Genomic DNA, 16,079 nt, shown 5'->3' with positions numbered 1-16,079 from the left:
TCAAGCACAAAATAATGTTTATTTATCTCTTTAAACATGTACAGTCTGTGATTAGAGTGGGGCTGACTGGGTTGGTAAGGTAGTATAGTGGGAAATGCACAGCAGGCAGAAGCAAATCCCACACAGAGCTTTTTTGCAAGCCTTCCATAAGGGGGTGCATATTCAACAGGAGGCAATGTTGCGCAGAACTGATAGAAATGCAATGATCAGAAGCAGTGCGCTATTCCTCAGATAATCGTATTGGCTCTATACAATCCATTTCTATGGATCTGAATGTTGCCTCCCAGTGAATATTCCAGAGGTTTTCTGCTCACTAAGCATAAGACAGGGAGGTGTAGCATTACTGTTAGATACAGGTAACAGAGAACAGAAATCTCTTAATACTAGAAGTATTTCACCAAAGCAGAAGACTGCATAATATCCTATAAAAGTCCAATTCAAACCGAATTGATGGAATAACAAACACTGATGTGAAATTTCAAAACGGACAAAGAAAATGTACAAATACTAACTACAGGAAAACTGTACAATTCACAGCTTTGCAGGACTGGAGTGCTGCAACCTTTAACTGGTGTGGTGGTTGTGAGATTTCTAGCTGGCGGTATAATAATAATCTTGCTGTATGGACAATATTTGAACAGTTTGAACTGCTCAGGAGGATAAGGGGGAGGTTAATCCCATTATGCACAGTTATGTTGGGATACATATTGAACAGTTGGTAGAGCATGATGCTTGCAATGCCATGATTGTGGGTTCGATTTCCCAGACCACCCATATGTAAAAATGTATGCACGCATGACCGAGTCAGTTTGGATAAAAGCGTCTGCCAAATGGCACACATGATCATATTTTTACAAGTTGGGAACCCATTTCATACAGGCTATGGTTAGAACACAGGTCATGTGCAATTCTCCTCAATCAAGTATCCATGTTTCATTCAAACACTCAAAACCATAAAGAAAAGAAAGCCAGGGTATCAAAAACCACCTGGGAAATGATACATCATTTAATAATGTCAACAAGGCAATATAATAACACTGCTTCACATGAAGATCTCATTGAGAAAACTTATCCTCTGAAAAAGATATTTATTACTGGAGGGATGTGTATCAGCTTGTGTTGTGTTATCAAGTACCACGAGATACACACCCTAACGCCTCCTTTCCTTCTTAATGGATCCACCAGACACACTAGCAGCATCGACATAAAGCTCAAGAAACACAAAACAATACATTAGACGAGTAAATAAGTGGTAATTCCACTAATTAAATCACGTGTTTAATAAACAGGAGCCATGCTCTTGGCCCAACAGAAAATATTTTGCAGTTGTAAATGCAGTTAGTGTTTTCTTTGTGATTTGTAACTTACGTTCAACTAAAAAGGCAACAAAAGAAACTAGCTCCCGTTGCAGGTTCCTGGATAAGGCGTGTGGCAAGGCCACTACGAAAGCTAGGTGGAGGGGTGAAATTGCACTTTAAGTCTCGCTCGGCAAACCTGCCTCTGCTACATTCTGAGCTGGACACTACTGGCTCCCCTCTAAAAACAGACTTACAAATATTGAATGAGAAATTCAATTGATCCATCCATTGGGGAACGTTGACTTGAATTGGAATGTTAATTCTATGAATTCTAACTATGCCACTAACCACTGCCCAATGAGTGGGTTTTGACTTACGTTCTCTCTTATTAACTATAGCTACATCAACTGCCTGTTCTCGCAAGGCAACTGTCCATTTCACGTCTATGGCGTTCTAAATTTCACACGGGTGGCGTAAACAAAAGATTAAAAACATGATTTTATTACTTAAATAAACAAATATACTGTGTTAATAGTGCAGTGCTACAAGGGCATTCAAATGTAAACCAAAAAGTGTCTGCAAAGCATTAAAAAATTAAGTGGCACTCAAGGCACCATTAAATAAAATGCATGTGATTTGGACAGGCTTCATTTCACAGAAAAAGCTATGTTCAAGGCACTCCTCCAGAGAACTTCACCTTAATTACAGGTATCCTGTCATCTTAAACCCTTGTATTCTCATTTCTAATGTAGTGTATTAAGGTTGACAAAAACGATAAAAAGCTTTCTGAAAACATTACTGCTTATTGGTTGATGGATTTGGTGAAAACGTCACATTGGTGACCGCTAATATTATTTGTATGACTGAGTTTAGTCAAGACCAAAGCAGTAGGTACTCTGATATACACACACAGGACATTTATACTGTGCACAAGCACACACAGGAAAACTTCAGGTGTTGTAGTTTATACATCTACCTGCACACTGGAGATTTACAAGCTCACAAGTTATTTACATGCATGTTACTCTTTGATAAAGCATCAAACCACATAATCAGAGCAGAGTGGAGCAGGACTATCCTGCATATAGGAACACTGGAGGGGTTGAGTAGTACAGTCAAGTAGAGGCCAGTACTCAGACACACTCTTGTGTCGCTCTGGATAAGAGCATCTGCTAAATGACTTAAATGTAAATGTACTCAACACAAAGAGTCAACCCATGTCATTTCAGCAAGCCATGACCATCTCAGATTGTTCTGAAATAGTTTCTGTAGTTAGAAACATAAGATTCGCATTCTTGCAACATTGTTTAAATTTGAGAAATTAAGCTAATTGATTGTACCCAAATTGGCCCTTTTAAATGTATAGGATTCACATAGTACCAAACATACGATTTGGGTCAAACTTCTTCCAACAATTGAGTAAGACAAGGAATCCAATAAAAATGGTCAAACACCACCCCCACGGACCCCCCACACCAATCCCACCAGTATACAGCAACAGTTCTCTGTCTGACTTGGAGTATTGCTTCTTCATCCTATGTAACATATTCCCTTGAGCCAAAGCCATTGGTTTTCTACCCAATGTTGTAAAGAAAAATGTGATCCATTTAATAAACACTTAAATATCAGTGAAATTTAAAAAAAGGGTGTGGCGATAAATTATACTTCAACAAATTGTTTGAGGAATGCTAATCTTATGTTTCTAACTACAGTAACAATTTTAGCACAATCAGAGATGGTGGTTGTCAAAATCCTCGTGATTTTTAAGGTGGAATGACCCATAAGCCATTTGTTGGTGCATCTAAATGTGTGGGCCCTACTTTATTCTATTTTCCATCCCGTCACCCCATTAAAAGTGATTACTGATTTCATTACAATTGTAACCCTGGAGTGAGAACCAGGGGGGACAGAGTGGGGTTAGGTTTATTAGCACAGAATTAGGTAAGACCTGATGTGAGGGTGCTGAGATAGAGGTGAACACTGGGGGCAGTCTGTTTTGAGCATCAGGTGCAATGGGGTGGGGTTTCTGGGTGCAAGATGGTGCTATTTGTCACATTAGGTAGTCCTGGTGTTAGGGCCGTTCTCAGGGCTGTGCAGGGTAAGGGGGTATGCCTGCAACCCTGGGTTGGCCATGGTGGGGTAGGGCATTCCTCCCACTGCCCCAATCATCCCCACAGCACTGGGCATACCAGACCACTGCTGGGGGTATAAGGGGCCGGGCACAACCCCTCCATAAGGACCTGCTGGTACCAGGTACCCGGGCTGGAGCATGGCAGAGGGGTTGGAGCCAAGGTCAGTGGGCATGGCTAAGCCTACAACGGTCAGTGGACAGGACAGAGGCAGCTGGAACTTGTTTGGAAGGATGGCACATCTCACCTGAAAGAACCAAAGGGGATGTTTAACATTGTGTACAGGGACTTTTGTCAACTGCTTTTTGATGAAAATCTAAAAGAGAGCAAGGTAGGCTGCAACTCCCACACTGGTGATAGTCTTAAGACTTTTGATGTGTTTTTCTATGCCATTTACCTCCTGTGTGGCTCCTCCCATGGGCGTGGCTCGGCCCTCCAGGTCCTGCCTGCGTCTCTGCTGTTTGATCTGGTTCAGAGAGGGCCGTGGCTGATTGGCCGCCAGCGTCTCCTTCGTCCAATCATCTACCAGCTTGTGCAGGTCGTCCGTGAAGGTGCCTGGCTTCTTGTTGTTGCTGTTGTTCGTCTGGGCCTGAGCTAGAGCCGCCATTGGTTGAGGAGATGACGAAGGGGTGGGAACAGCTGGTGGCTGTTGCTGATTGGACGCTGTCGGAGTTGCACTGGCGCCGTGAGAAGACCCTAGAACAGAAAGATTTGTAAACTCTGCCCAGTTACACCCTACCGATGGAATCGATTGGCTGCTGTTTGTTAGGCCTTTTACAGTTGTCCATTAAGGCACTTTAACTACTTTCAGCCTGGGTAGAGCCTGTATATTTACTCAAATAGGCCAACTAATTGGGAATGAGGGAGTTTCTGTTTTTCAGTGTACCTTAAATGTCCCTTTGATTGGTAATCATTTTCTGGAGAAAGTTGAAATGTGATCTAATTTTACTGCTCAGCAAATGTTATTTTTTCCCCCTCAAATCCAACAGCCAAAGGATTATAGCATGGTTGAACCCCAACCACCCACCCAACCGATCTACCACAGTAAGACAAACAGAAACCATTAATGCTGACAATCACACAAGTCTCATTATTGAGCACAAAAATTTAGGCCAAACACTGCCATGCACTACTAAATTAAAAAAAGGATTCAAATCAATCTATGAAGGTGACAGTCCTTGTGCAGCAGTGCCCAACATTTTCAACAACATCTGGCATGTTTTCTTCCAGTGCCAAACACAACACGTGAATATAAACAGGTGCACATGCAAACAGAAAAAAAAGAGCGAAGAAGACAGAAAGAAGTAAATGAGATAGTTACTACTACTGCGTTCTTTGCCTAGACATAGTCGTTTCAGTGTGGACCCTATAAGGTAAAACAGCACAGAGACAGAAACAGTTAGGCCGGGACACACTAAACACCACAGGTCTGTGGACAAGCTGCTTCAAGCCACACACAGCTACCAAATCGGTTAAGGAGAGAAAGAAGTGGAGAAGGGAGTTTAAAAATCAGTGAGACGTAATGGGAGTGGGGGAAAGACTAGGTCCTATTCAATTGTGCAGTCATTCCAAAACGTTAACGGAAATAAAATAAAAGGAGCCAGAACAGACAGAGAAGGCCCTGGGTATGGTGCTAGAGTACAGGTGGTTCGGAGAAGACTGGTCCACAGTAAGCTGGGGCAGGTCAACACTGTACCTCAGACCTTCACATTATATGCTCCTAGTAAACTTCTCCTGTCCTATTGTCATGTTCAAACTTTTCTTTAAACTTACTTGGAATAAGTCAATGTTTTAGGCTCCAGGCTTGTATTATTTCAGATATTACATGGCATGTTAAAGGTTATAATGGAAAATGCAGAGTTGATAGTGAAGCTAAGACTGACACACACAATGAGTGGAGAGCCGAATCACCAATACTGTAATTACTGGAGTAACAAGTCCCCTGAAGCTAATTTCTAAACAGTTCAACAATGCCTGTGAAACATAACATAAAGGAACCAAAAAAAGCACATAGAGACTAGCCGGAGCACATCAGAGTCAGCACTTATCAAGACATGCAGGTAAAGCGGGAGAAGAGAAAGTAGATAATATTGATGATACAGCCCTTTTGCAGGAGCCAGTCTCCTTCAGTGCCCTGCCCCCCGCCTGCCTGCACCGTCCTCCCAGTCCAAATATGAGAGAGAGGGACCTCGACCAACGCAAGCCTCTCTGGAACCTGGCTGGCTATCAGGGGAAGGGCTGGCTTTTCTCTTGGTATACAGAGGGGTTGTGGGCCGATGCGCCTCAATTCGGGACATACAATTAAGGAAGTGAGTAAATGAAAACACACATAGGATACACTCTCGCTCAGGTTTCAGATCTAGCGTCGCTCATGTTTGGAGAAGACTAGCTCTATGACAATACAGTATCCCAGCTAACAATTCTAGGCAGAGAGAATGTTTTTGTAAAATAACCTGTAATGTTCCCCTAAAGTTTGAGTGTCCAGTTTTTCATTAGTTAAAGGAACATTTGATCTATGTTAGCAAAATCCGTCTGAGAACCTCTTCGCATGTTTTGGTGTTAAAGTTAGAACATCCCCTTAATGTCAAAGAGAACTTATCTAGAACGTGGTTACAAAATTCTTAGAATATACAACAATGTTCTAGGCGTGTTTTATGAAGAGGTTGCAAGAACATTCGTGTCCAGTTTTCAGAGGGTTATGAGAATATTCCTTCAACGTCACATCCAAACATACACAGAACATAGTTGCCATTTGGTGGGACGTTGATGGAATATTCTCCTAACTCACAGAAAACTGGACACAGGAATATTCTTGCAACATACTAATTAACGTATCCAGAACATTAATATTTTATATTCTGAGAACATGGCAACCATGTTCTGTGTATGGTGGTACGTTGATGGAACATTCTCTTAACTGGACATAAATGTTTGTAGAATATAATTATGTTCTATTTGACATTAAGGGAATGGTCTGTTGGAAACATTCCTAAGGGAACGTTCTCTAAAGTTGTGGGAATATTTGTTGTTAGCTGGGATGCTTTTTTGGAGTCTGTTTAAAGCAGTGCACAAAGCGTTTGTATGGAGGAAGGTCTAAACCCAAAACCACTTAGGGCTGAGGGGAGAAAGCCATGAGGACAAAACACAAAAGACATACGCTTGTGTTGGGAATAGGGAGTAGTGAAGAGGGTGAGGATGAGGATCCACTATCTAAAAACATACATTCTGGTCAAGAGAAAAGATAGAGGTGAAATAAAGAGAGGAGAGGGATGGGATGTGTGAAGAAAAGTAGAAAATAACAAATACAAACAGATGGACAGAGACACGGGTCCACTGAGGAATCTAGCACGCGGTTTGCTACTAGATTTATAGGTCACTCTCTCTGACGTTTGGTGGTATACCGTCCATCCTGTAAAAATTAATAGAAGAGGGAAGAAGAGAAGAAACAAAGAGACACTTCTGTAAAAGTGCACAGAGACTTGGGATGAGAAACCCCCACCACTAACAGCAGCAGCACCAGTACAGGGTACAGCCACATGGGCTAAACCAGCAACAAGAGACAGCCTGCACATTCACTACAGGAACAAGTTGTCACTATGCACTGGTCAGATTACCTTTCCCAAACCTATCCAGACCTTTACCATGAGGAGTGTTAAACTGCTGACACCTCAATGGAAGCTGTATACAGTATAGTGGCAGTATTTTGGCATGGGAGACGTGTGATGCAACTCTCACCTTGTGTACATTTGCCTAAAAACATTTGCTTTGGATGAAAGACTGAAATCATGACTATTTGCAATGCAGCAATTACCATGTCTCTTTATGAGACTTCCGATTCAGACAGTTTAGAATATTAGAGCTTAGAATACTGAAAATGATGGTCTTGTGTTGTTCTTCTTGTTCAGTTGTTCCTCAGTACAAATCAGTGTGTTTGAGTATGTGTCCACATGTATGTTTGGGTGTGTTTTCTTGTGGTATATTATCCAGTGAGTGAGAGGTGAGAGATGCATTCTTAGGTACGGGTATACGCCAAATGTGTGTGCTATGCCACAGTGTGTATACCTTGTCCTTTATGTGTGTGTAGGTACCTTGCCCTGGGCCAGCGTGTGTGGCCATGCCACCACCATAGATGCTGTCAGAGGAGAGGGAGCCCTTGAGAGAACAGGGCTGCTGGGTCTGAACGGGTTGTGGGGCCGTGCTGGGCAGAGTGCCGCTGGTAATACTGCTGCTGCCACTGGAGCAGGCAGAGCCATCAGACACGATGGAGCTCTTAGCTGGAGAGCCAGACAAGCCCGGTGCACTCTCACCTTCAGAGAGAAATACCAGATAAGCCACAGAGCCAGCTTTATGGTGAAGTGGGGATACATTTTTCATTTATTATTACCACATTTATAATCCTCCCAAATCTGCTCACAAACTCACCTTTCTCTCACTCTCCTCCCACCTACTCTCATCCCCCTCTATCAATCACACCTCTCTCCCATCTTCTCACCACTGTCTGACACACCCACACACCTTTCTCTCACTCTCCTCCCACTTACTCTCATCCCCCTCTATCAATCACACCTCTCTCCCATCTTCTCACCACTGTCTGACACACCCACACACCTTTCTCTCACTCTCCTCCCACCTACTCATCCCCCTCTATCAATCACACCTCTCTCCCATCTTCTCACCACTGTCTGACACACCCACACACCTTTCTCTCACTCTCCTCCCACCTACTCTCATCCCCCTCTATCAATCACACCTCTCTCCCATCTTCTCACCACTGTCTGACACACCCACACACCTTTCTCTCATCTTCCCCCTCTCACCACTGTCCCATCTTCTCACACTGTCTGACACACCCACACACCTTTCTCTCACTCTCCTCCCACCTACTCTCATCCCCCTCTATCAATCACACCTCTCTCCCATCTTCTCACCACTGTCTGACACACCCACACACCTTTCCTCTCACCGGCGGTGGTGGTGTTCAGGTTGTTTTTCAGCTGCTGCACCGTGGGGTTGAGCAGCTTGCCCGCCTTCAGCTTGTGTTTGCTGGCCCTACGTCTGCGGCCACTAGGGGGCGCAGCGTGCAGCAGGCCTACACCAGGCGGCAGGGCTTTCCCCACCTCTTTATACAGATGCTCGATCTCATTCCTCTGGAACGCCTGCAGCTCTGAGATCTCCTTCATGTGTCTGGGGAGGAAGAGAGTGCAAGAGAAAATCTACATGCAATAATATGGAAGAATGTATTCCATTTCCTACCCCAGTTGGAGAGAACTGTTGATTATATTGACTCATACAATTTAAAAAAGGTCACTATATAGCAGTTAAGTAGAACGACAGATTTTTACCTTGTCAGCTCGGGGATTCGATCTTGCAACCTTTCGGTTACTAGTCCAATGCTCTAACCACTAGGCTACCTGCCGTGTAATGGGCTACAAACCTATCCAGGGCTATGAAGGTTACAGTGGTTGATAGTTTGCTATATTTCAAATGGGTTAACATTGACACTGTATGAATTCATATTTGTGTGTGTGTGTACACATACTTTTCCCTCAGCCTCTGCAGCTCCTTCCTCATGTCCGCATCCTCAAACTCAGAATCGTTGTCACTGCTGATGTACGATGCGGGGCCGGGTCCAGGCCGCGAGAGGGCGTGGCCATTCGCTACCGCTGGTTGCCGGCTCGGCGAATCAGAGCTCTGCACACTGCTGCTGCGGCCCGTGCGGCGCAGGAAGGCCACCGCCCTCTTCATGAGGTCACTTCCGCTGTGTTCCGAGAGTGCGTGGACTGGAGGCTTGTGGTGGGCAGGGGGAGGGGCTAAACTACTGGTGTCCTCCTCCCCTGAGTCAGAGTCGAAGTGGAAGGAGTAGTTCGTGGCAGCATCAGCAGTGTGGGCGCGTGGGAGCAGAGTGGGGGTGGCGTTGGGGCTGGAGGTGGGAGTGTCCTGGTAGAAGTCTGGCGGGGCTGAGTAGCGGTGGCTACAGTGAGGTTTAGCTGTGTTTTCCAGCCCGTCTTCGGTGGTTATCACTGAGAACCTGCCCATACACCCCTGGTCTCGCCGTCCTCCCCCCTCAGCTGCAGCGTGAGAGCCCCCCGAGCCACTAGAGGGAGCCGTGGAGCTGCAGGTGCTGAGACTTCTGCCCTTCTCTAAACGACGGATGATGACGTCTGGAGGAGTGGGGACGATCTGGAGGGGGAGAAAAGACCATGATCAAATTGAAACTGAGTAAACTATTTAAACATTTAATATCGTATTGAATAAACTGTTAACTAGATCTTAATCTTGAGAAAAATATTACCTACGTCAGAAGAATAATTAAATCTAATAAAATAGAAGTGAACTTTGGTTTACTCAAGATGGTTTCTCTTTTCAGAATGTTTAGCTATGGTAAAGTTACCTGAAAACGGCTCTTGGAGCCATAGGAACTGGAACTGCCCATCATGTCAGTGTTCAGCACACCTTTACAGGCGTGACAAATTATTGAAACATTAAAACAATTGAATCACTTTGGAGTCTCCCCTAAATAGTCCAAAATAGATACACAATACATAGGATAATTTCATAGAAAGTGTGTTTTGGGATGTTATTTACCTGCAGAGTCACTCAGGGTATCCAAACTATGTATACGCTCAGGGATCTGAGGCTGAGAGTGGGGGGGAAAGGGGTATTTGGTCAATAGTATGAGGGTTACAGGGTGTTTGTCTAGCCATTGTCCTTCTCTGACCGCTGCCGTGTCTAAATATATCAACGGCCATCCCACCCACACAACCCGCCATGAGTGCAGAGTATAATGTATTTTATCTGGCCAGCAACCCTGAGCTCTACTTCCTCTGCTAAACACAGTACCAGTCTCACTAAAAGCTGCAAGTTATAATTGCCAGTGATTACAGTCAATGGCTGAATCAATATCACACTAGGGATTCACACACACAGACATCAGATCAAACACTGCAGCTGCCCCAATCGGAATACGCGTGCGCACACACACACGGTGCATCTTTACCAGCAGCTCTCCCTTCCTGGGGAGCCCCCCCTCTGTGATGGTCTGGCTGTCAGGGACAAGGGGAGAGCTGACCCCCTCTGTGCTGAAGCCCTGGAGGTCTGAGGCGGTGCTGGAGGGAGCAGATGGGGCATACTCCTGGTACAGCAGGTTCCTCAGCTTCTCATCAAGAGTCTTGATCGTGCGGTCCACAAATTCCACCCTGGGGGGGCCCTCTCCATCAGACTCCCCCAGGCCCCCACCACCTCCACTCCCAGATCCACCAGGTCCATCCTGCTGCTGGGAGGCCTGGTGGGCTGGACTCTGGGGCTGTGATGGTGTTGTGGCTCCACCTCCTCCACCCACCATGCTGGGCGTGGAGTAGGGCTGCTGCAGGACCACAGGTTGGTGGGAGCCCAGAGGGGGCGGGTCTCCTGACAGGCTGGCCCCCTGATTGGGTAGACAGGAGGAAGAGCTGCTCGCCCCTTTATGTCCCACCCCATTCACATCCAGAGACACGGGTGGAACAATGGGGCAGCATGGGATGTCTGTTACCATGGAGACACAGGGCTCGTGGCGGCCCACAGCAGCAGTGGTACTATTGGTGGTGGGTTTGGTTCCAGAGGCCTGGGGCTGCTGCATTCTGGCCTTGCCCACATTGGGGTCCTGAGGCTGAATAGAGCTCTGAGGTACAGAGAGGGCAGAACGGGCTGGAGTAGGGGCTGTGGTGGTCAGGGCAGGAACAGGAGGAGTAGTACTGCAGCTGGACCTAGACAATGATATATCAGGAGCCTCTGTAGCAGAGAGAGCAGGGGAGAGAGAAGAGAAGGCGTTAAAGAGATTAAATTAAAGAGTGGAGTCAAGGAGAGAGGTGGAGTCAAGGAGAGAGATGTCCTGTGGGTGTGTGAGGGTATTACATCTCTTCCCCCATCAGAGCTCTGTCAGAGCACAAAGCCTGCCCTTCACCACAGCCACTGCAACACTAGCATTACATAACTGACCCCTACACAGCACATACAACGCACACTCATTAGCTCATTCTCTCACACACGCAGCTTTATTCACCCGTGTGTGTGCGTGTGTGCGTACACGCACCCTTGGCTGTAGAGGCGTCTGATGAGGTCTTCTCCCTGTCTGGCGTGGGCGTCTCGGCCACGGGGCAGATAATGAACCAGCGCTTCCCAGTGTGGAGGACTGCCAAGTACACAGAGACAAAGACACACTCCTAGATCCAGATCTACTAGCAACAACAGAATAGAGCTAGAAAGAGACCCATGCACTGAAATTCAGATGAACTGCAAATACAGGAGAAAGAGAGTCAAATTCATAAACTACCAAATTATGTTTAGAGCAAGAGAACGGGGGATAGAGAGATTGATTGGGGAAGACATGGAAATATAGGCCAGAGAGATGTGAAATAAGAGTGATTGAGAGCTGAAGAGAGATTGTAGTCCCTATGAAACAACCAGTCACCCTCTTCATCTCCACTCCTGACAACCTCCCAGAACATTTTAATCTGCTGTGTCTGGAGGTTCAGGGAGAGGCTATAATGTGCTATGTAATGCATCTGAAGTGGGTTGAGAAACTAGAAGATTAGTGGTCCTGGAAGACCTCAGGGAGTGCAGGCATTTGTTCCAGCTTATCTCTAACATGCATAATTAAAAATCATTTGAAAACCATGATTAGTTGATTTTCCTGAATCGATGTGTTACAGCTGGGCTTGAGCAAAAGCCTGCACACAATGTGTAGCCAGGAGGTAGCGAAACCTTACCGTTCTGCTGGTAAACAAGCTGTGGTGAATTAGGTGTAGCAGTCTTTGAACCCTAGAAAGGGAAAGAATCGTTATAAATGGCTGGCGCTAAAGAGTATAACTTCTAGATAACGAAGCCTGACCGGATTCTCTCAACAATGTCGTCATGTTGGCCCCCGGATAGTTTGTTGGCAGCCCTGCTCAGAGTCATCTTGAGTGTTTTGAGGATGCCAATTGCCACCCCCCAAATCCCCCCCCCCCCTCCTCACCTCTCCCCCCAGTATGACTGTTCCGTTGCTCTGTTGAGGACTGCCCATGTGGTCAGAGCTCCTCTCGCCCTCAGTGTCTTCACTCAGCAGATCCTCAGCCTTGTCCACAATGTCCTTCAGCTGCTCTATAAACATCTCCTTCTCCAGGAGCAGGATGAAGTCATTCTCCACCTGAGGGACAGAGAGAGACCATCCATCAGTATTAAATCCCCTTAAGTTGGTAATAAATGGACTTTCCTTTGATAAATATTGGACTAGGCCTATGTGGATTGAATGAGTCACTAAAAAGTGTTTGAAACCTGCCTTTCCAGAACTGGGCCAGAGGTACCAGTTTTGGAAACCTCTATAGGATGTTGGGGGATTGAAACACAAAAATCATGTGCAATAAAATAGGAATCCACATACAAAAAAAAACATGTACCCACCCAAAATGAACAGGGCAGGAGTTTTTAGAGAGAGAGGAGACAGTTTGCTGCAATGCAGTGGAAAAGAACAGCATCATAGGGAGTTTCAGTGCCTTGAGACATGAAAGAGCATCTCCCTCACTAGGAGCTAGCAGGCAGAGAGCACAAACACAGTTTAGGAAGCCGGCTGAAAGAGGTAACACTTTCTCTGGGGCGTGGTGGAACATTTTGGGAGCTACTGTGTGCATCTGTAGGTGCAGCAGCCCCACAACATAAGTGGGTGTTCATAAGGATATTCAGGACTACACAAGCTTGTGTGTAGGGGTGTCAAATCAGTGAGTCTGTGCTTGTCAAAAGCCTATAGAAGTGTATGTCAGGAAACCATAGTTTCTCCACAAATCCCATGGCTTTACCATGCATTTGGAAAGTATTCAGACAACTTGATTGTTTCACTTTACAGCCTTATTCTAAAATGGATTAAATAGTTTCCCCCCCACTCAATCTACACACACACACACTCCATAATGACAAACAGGTTTTTAGAAATATTTGCAAATGTATTAAAAACAATACAGGAATTTCACATTTAAAATCCAGTACTAGTCAAAAGTTTACACCTACTCATTCAAGTGTTCTTTATTTGGACTATTTTCTACATTGCAGAACAGTGAAGACATCAACACATATGGAATCATGTAGTAACCCCCTCCCCCAAAAAGTGTTACATCTAAATACATATTCTATTTGGGATTCTTCAAAGTAGCCACCCTTTGCTTTGATGACAGCTTTACACACTGTTGACATTCTCTCAACTGGCTTCATGAGGTAGTCACCTTGTTAAAAGTTCATTTGTGGAATTTCTTTCCTTAATGAGTTTGAGCCAATCAGTTGTGTTGTGACAAAGTAGGGGTGGTATACAGAAGATAGTCTTTTACCAAATAGGGCTAAGTCTATATTATGGCAAAAACAGCTCAAATAAGCAAAGAGAAAGGACAGTCAATCATTACTTTAAGACATGGTCAGTCAATCTGGAAAATGTCAAGGACTTTGAAAGTTCCTTCAAGTGCAGTCGCAAAAACCATCAAGCACTATGATGAAACTGTCTCTCATGAGGACCGCCACAGGAAAGGAAGACCCAGAGTTAACTCTGCTGCAGAGGATAACTTCATTAGAGAGTTAACTGCACCTCAGTTTGCAGCCCAAATAAATGCTTCAGACACATCAGTTCAGAGTAGACTGCATGAATCAGGCCTTCAAGGTCAAATTGCTGCAAAGAAACCACTACTAAAAGGACACCAATAAGAGGAGACTTGCTTGGGCCAAGAAACACAAGCAATGGACATTAGACCGTTGGAAATCTTTCCTTTGGTCTGATGAGTCCAAATTTGAGATTTTTGGTTCCAACCGCCATGTCTTTGTGAGACTCAGAGTAGGTGAACGGATGATCTCGGCATGTGTGATTCCCACCGTGAAGCATGGGGGTGGTGTGATGGTGCGTTGCTGGTGACACCGTCAGTGATTTATTTAGAATTCAAGGCACACTTAACTAGCACGGCTACCACAGCATTCTGTAGCGATACGCCTTCCCATCCCGTTTGAGTTTAGTGGGAATATAATTTATTTTCAGCAGGACAATGACCCAACACACCTTCAGGCTGTGTAAGGTCTATTTGACCAAGAAGGAGAGTGATGGAGTAATGCCTCCACAATCATCCAATCTCAACCCAATTGAGATTAGTTGGACCACTGTGACAAAAAAGCAGCCGACAAGTGCTCAGCATATGTGGGACCTCCTTCAAGACTGTTGAAACAGCATACCAAGTGATGCTGGTTGAGAGAATGCCAAGTGTGCAAAGCTGTCGTCAAGGCAAACGGTGGCTACTTTGAAGAATCTAAAATATATTGATTTGTTTAACACTTGGTTACGACATGATTACATATTTATTATTTCATAGTTTTGATTCCTTTATTATTATACTACAATGTAGAAAATAGTAAAAATAAAAAATAACTTAAATTAGTAGGTGTCCAAACTTTTGACTCGTACTGTAAGTATTCAGACCCTTTACTCAGTACTCTGTTGAAGCACCTTTGGCAGCGATTACATGCTCGAGTCTTCTTGGGTATGACGCTACAATCTTGGCACACCTGTATTTGGGGAATTTCTCCCATTCTTCTCTGCAGATCCTCTCAAGCTGAATGGGGAGCATTGCGGCACAGCTATTTTCAGGTCTCTCCAGAGATGTTCGATCAGGTTTAAGTCTGAGCTCTGGCTGGGCCACTCAAGGACATTGAGACTTGCCCCAAAGCCACTCCTGCGTTGCCTTGGCTGTCTTTGTCATGTTGGAAGGTGAAACTTTGCCCCAGTCTGAGAACCTGCTTGAGAGCACTCAGGACCTCTGCACTGTTCAGCCTTCCCTAGATCCTGACTAGTTTCCCAGGCTCTACCGCTGAAAAACATCCCCACAACATGATGCTGCCACCACGCTTCACCGTAGGGATGGTACCAGGTTTCCTCCAGATGTGACGCTTGGCATTCAGGCCAAAGACCAGATAATCTCACTTCATGTTCTCAGAGTCCTTTAGGAGCCTTTTGGCAAACTCCAAGTGGGGTGTCATGTGCCTTACTAAGGAATGATTTCGTCTGGCTACTGGCCACCATAAAGGCCTGATTAGTGGAGTGCTGCAGAGATGGTCGCCCTTCTTGCAGGTTCTCCCATCTCCACAGAGGAACTTGTGAGCTCTGTCAGAAATACCATCAGGTTATTGGTCACCTCCCTGACAAATGCTCTTCCCCCCCGATTGCTAAGTTTGGCTGGGCAGCCAGCTCTAGGAAGAGTTTGTGATTCCAAACTTCTTCCATTTAAGAATGATGGAGACCACTGTATTCTTGGGGACCTTCAATGCTAAAGTTAAGTTGTTTTGGTACCCTTCCTCTACACAATCCTGTCTCAGAGCTCTACTGACAATTCCTTCGACCTCATGGCTTGGTTTTTGCTCTGACATGCACTGTCAACTGTGGGGCCTTATATAGACAGGTGTGAGCCTTTCCAAATCATGTCCAATCAATTGAAATTCACCACAGGTAGACTCCAATCAAGCTGTAGACACATCTCAAGGATGATCAATGGAAATAGGTTACACCTGAGCTCAATTTTGAGTCATTGCAAAGGGTCTGAATACTTATGTATATAAGTTATAAACCCGTTTTTGCTTTGTCATAATGGGGTATTGTGTATAGATTGAGGGAAATATT

The 16,079-nt window shown here is 45.1% G+C and overlaps 1 protein-coding gene across 11 annotated transcripts in view; it reads right to left on the bottom strand.

Moving 5' to 3' along the window:
• Positions 1-16,079, bottom strand: part of LOC124019422 (serine/threonine-protein kinase WNK2-like) — a 69,627-nt gene continuing 53,548 nt past the window's right edge. For 6 of the 11 annotated variants that reach the window (XM_046334751.1, XM_046334757.1, XM_046334754.1 and 3 more), the window contains 13 exons: positions 12,420-12,590; positions 12,172-12,223; positions 11,466-11,594; positions 10,425-11,194; positions 10,013-10,064; positions 9,819-9,880; positions 8,967-9,607; positions 8,379-8,611; positions 7,516-7,734; positions 6,738-6,836; positions 4,749-4,793; positions 3,825-4,123; positions 1-3,674 (listed from right to left, as the gene is read on the bottom strand). In XM_046334751.1, coding sequence (XP_046190707.1) covers positions 3,354-3,674; positions 3,825-4,123; positions 4,749-4,793; positions 6,738-6,836; positions 7,516-7,734; positions 8,379-8,611; positions 8,967-9,607; positions 9,819-9,880; positions 10,013-10,064; positions 10,425-11,194; positions 11,466-11,594; positions 12,172-12,223; positions 12,420-12,590 — 3,093 coding nt within the window. In that variant the 3' untranslated portion in view covers positions 1-3,353. The remainder of the gene's footprint in view (positions 3,675-3,824; positions 4,124-4,748; positions 4,794-6,737; positions 6,837-7,515; positions 7,735-8,378; positions 8,612-8,966; positions 9,608-9,818; positions 9,881-10,012; positions 10,065-10,424; positions 11,195-11,465; positions 11,595-12,171; positions 12,224-12,419; positions 12,591-16,079) is intronic. The other 5 variants (XM_046334755.1, XM_046334756.1, XM_046334758.1 and 2 more) reach the window with 5 other exon arrangements.

This window comes from Oncorhynchus gorbuscha, unplaced genomic scaffold (assembly GCF_021184085.1).
Source record: "Oncorhynchus gorbuscha isolate QuinsamMale2020 ecotype Even-year unplaced genomic scaffold, OgorEven_v1.0 Un_scaffold_918, whole genome shotgun sequence".
In the NCBI taxonomy this organism is placed as follows: domain Eukaryota; kingdom Metazoa; phylum Chordata; class Actinopteri; order Salmoniformes; family Salmonidae; genus Oncorhynchus; species Oncorhynchus gorbuscha.
The sequence above is the reverse complement of the archived record's forward strand: the minus strand, read 5'-3'. Positions and strand labels throughout refer to the sequence as shown.